Raw genomic sequence first — 1,863 nt, forward strand, 5'->3', positions numbered from 1 at the left:
CTCACTGCCTGCAGTAGCCCTAAGTCACCGCCGACAAGCCTAGCGTAGAAGCCAGACGCCCAGAGGACTGCAAGAGCCCAGGTTACCTTGGTTATTTTTTCACAAATTCACAACTCATCGTTTGAAATAGGAATGTGTGGTTTTGTTAACGAGCTTCAGCTTTGGAGACACAGCTCTGTCATTAGCATTTAAAGCTGTTTCACTCCAGAGGCGCCCGGTGGGTCACCACAGCCACGAGGCCAGGCTGGCCCTGGCATGGCCTGCTTTTGCTCCCCACTCTGCTCCTCTTTGGAAACAGGCTTGTGAATCTCCCTGTGCCACTGCGTGACCCAAGAGAAGCTGAGAGGGTCAGGTTCTATGTGGCCTCCCTGTGATCTGTTTGCACATCCCAGGTCAATAAACTCAGCAGAGTGACGGTGACAGCTGCCTTGGCGTTTAGAGGGAGCCAGCAGTTCCCGCAGCAGGAGCAGGAACGAGTATACCATTACAGCCGCTGCTCACAGAGAAACTGCCTCCATTCACCTCGGCATGAGCTCCTGGGCCACGGGGACTGCCATGGACGTCCGCAGGGCCTGAGGGAGACTTTCCTGTAAACATCCTCGGGCCTGGGACCTCCTTGCCACGCTCATTCTCCCCTCCACACGCCCAGATCCTGCCTGCATCAACCTGGCTTTTAGTGGCTAGGCCAGGACAACAGAGGAGAACACGCAGGGACAATGGGGGCCAAGCAGTCAAGGGCGGATGCCAAGGACAAGGATCCCAAGAGGATGCTGCTGCTGGGGAGGAGGAAGAAGCTGTCCCTGTGGGATGATGTCCTCCTCTCCGGAAGAGACCCTCGGTCCCTGCTGAAGCGTGGCATGCGCCATGTCAGCTTCAGCCTGGTCACTAAGGGGTTGACAGATGTCCCAGACTTCCTGTGGGGCCTGTCTGAGGTCCAGAAGCTCAATCTGTCCCACAACCAGCTCAGGGTTCTCCCTCCCGAAGTGGGGAGGCTGACGCGGATCGTGGTCCTGAACTTGTGCGGGAACCGCCTGAAGAGCCTGCCGGGAGAACTCAGCCTCCTCAAGAGCATGAAGGTCCTGTTTGTCAACATGAACTGCCTGACCGAGATGCCGGCCGAGCTGAGCTCCTGCAAACGCCTGGAGGTGCTGAGCCTGTCGCACAACTGCCTGTCCCAGCTGCCCTCCAGCTTCGCCGACCTCTCCAGACTGAAGAAGCTGAACCTCAGCAACAACGCCTTTACTCACATCCCTATCTGCGTGTTTTCACTGAAGGAGCTGGACTTCCTGCACGTGGGCTCGAATCGACTGGAAAACATCGCCGAGAGCATCCAGTGCCTGGCAAGCCTGCAGATCTTCATTGCAGAGAGGAACAACATCCATTCCTTCCCCAGGTCTCTCTGCCTGGTCACCAGCCTGGAGCTGCTCAACCTGAACAGCAATGACATCCAGACCCTCCCAGAGGAGCTCTACCTGCTGTGTAGACTGGCGAGGATTGCTTGGAATCCAATGGACAAAGGGCTCCATATTTCCCATAACCCTTTATCCAAGCCGCTGCCAGAGCTGGTGGAGGGGGGTCTGGAGATGCTTTTCAGCTACTTGAAGGACAAAAAGCACAACTGATGCAGGCAGCTGAGGCGTGGCAGGAGGGGTTCACCTGACCGTCCACAGGGTACTTCTCTAGTCTAAGCCTCTCCTCGTAACTGGTAGTGTTTGTCAATGCTTCTGTTAACATTTGCTAAATAATTGCCAGACACCTGTTCAAGGGAGGGGTTTACTTTTAACTCTGTACGTTCCTAATAACCTGCATACTGCATGTTCATCTTATTCTAAACATAAATCAAAACAGCCTCTTGGTTTTCTC

General features: G+C 55.0%; 1 protein-coding gene across 1 annotated transcript; it reads left to right on the top strand.

Moving 5' to 3' along the window:
• Positions 1–716: 716 nt before the first annotated feature.
• On the top strand, positions 717–1,622 carry LRRC30 (leucine rich repeat containing 30). Its single transcript, XM_004385785.1, has one exon. It carries the CDS (start codon positions 717–719, stop codon positions 1,620–1,622), a length of 906 nt encoding a protein of 301 aa, XP_004385842.1.
• Positions 1,623–1,863: the final 241 nt, after the last annotated feature.

Source organism: Trichechus manatus, unplaced genomic scaffold, assembly GCF_000243295.1.
Source record: "Trichechus manatus latirostris isolate Lorelei unplaced genomic scaffold, TriManLat1.0 scaffold00146, whole genome shotgun sequence".
NCBI classification, from domain to species: domain Eukaryota; kingdom Metazoa; phylum Chordata; class Mammalia; order Sirenia; family Trichechidae; genus Trichechus; species Trichechus manatus.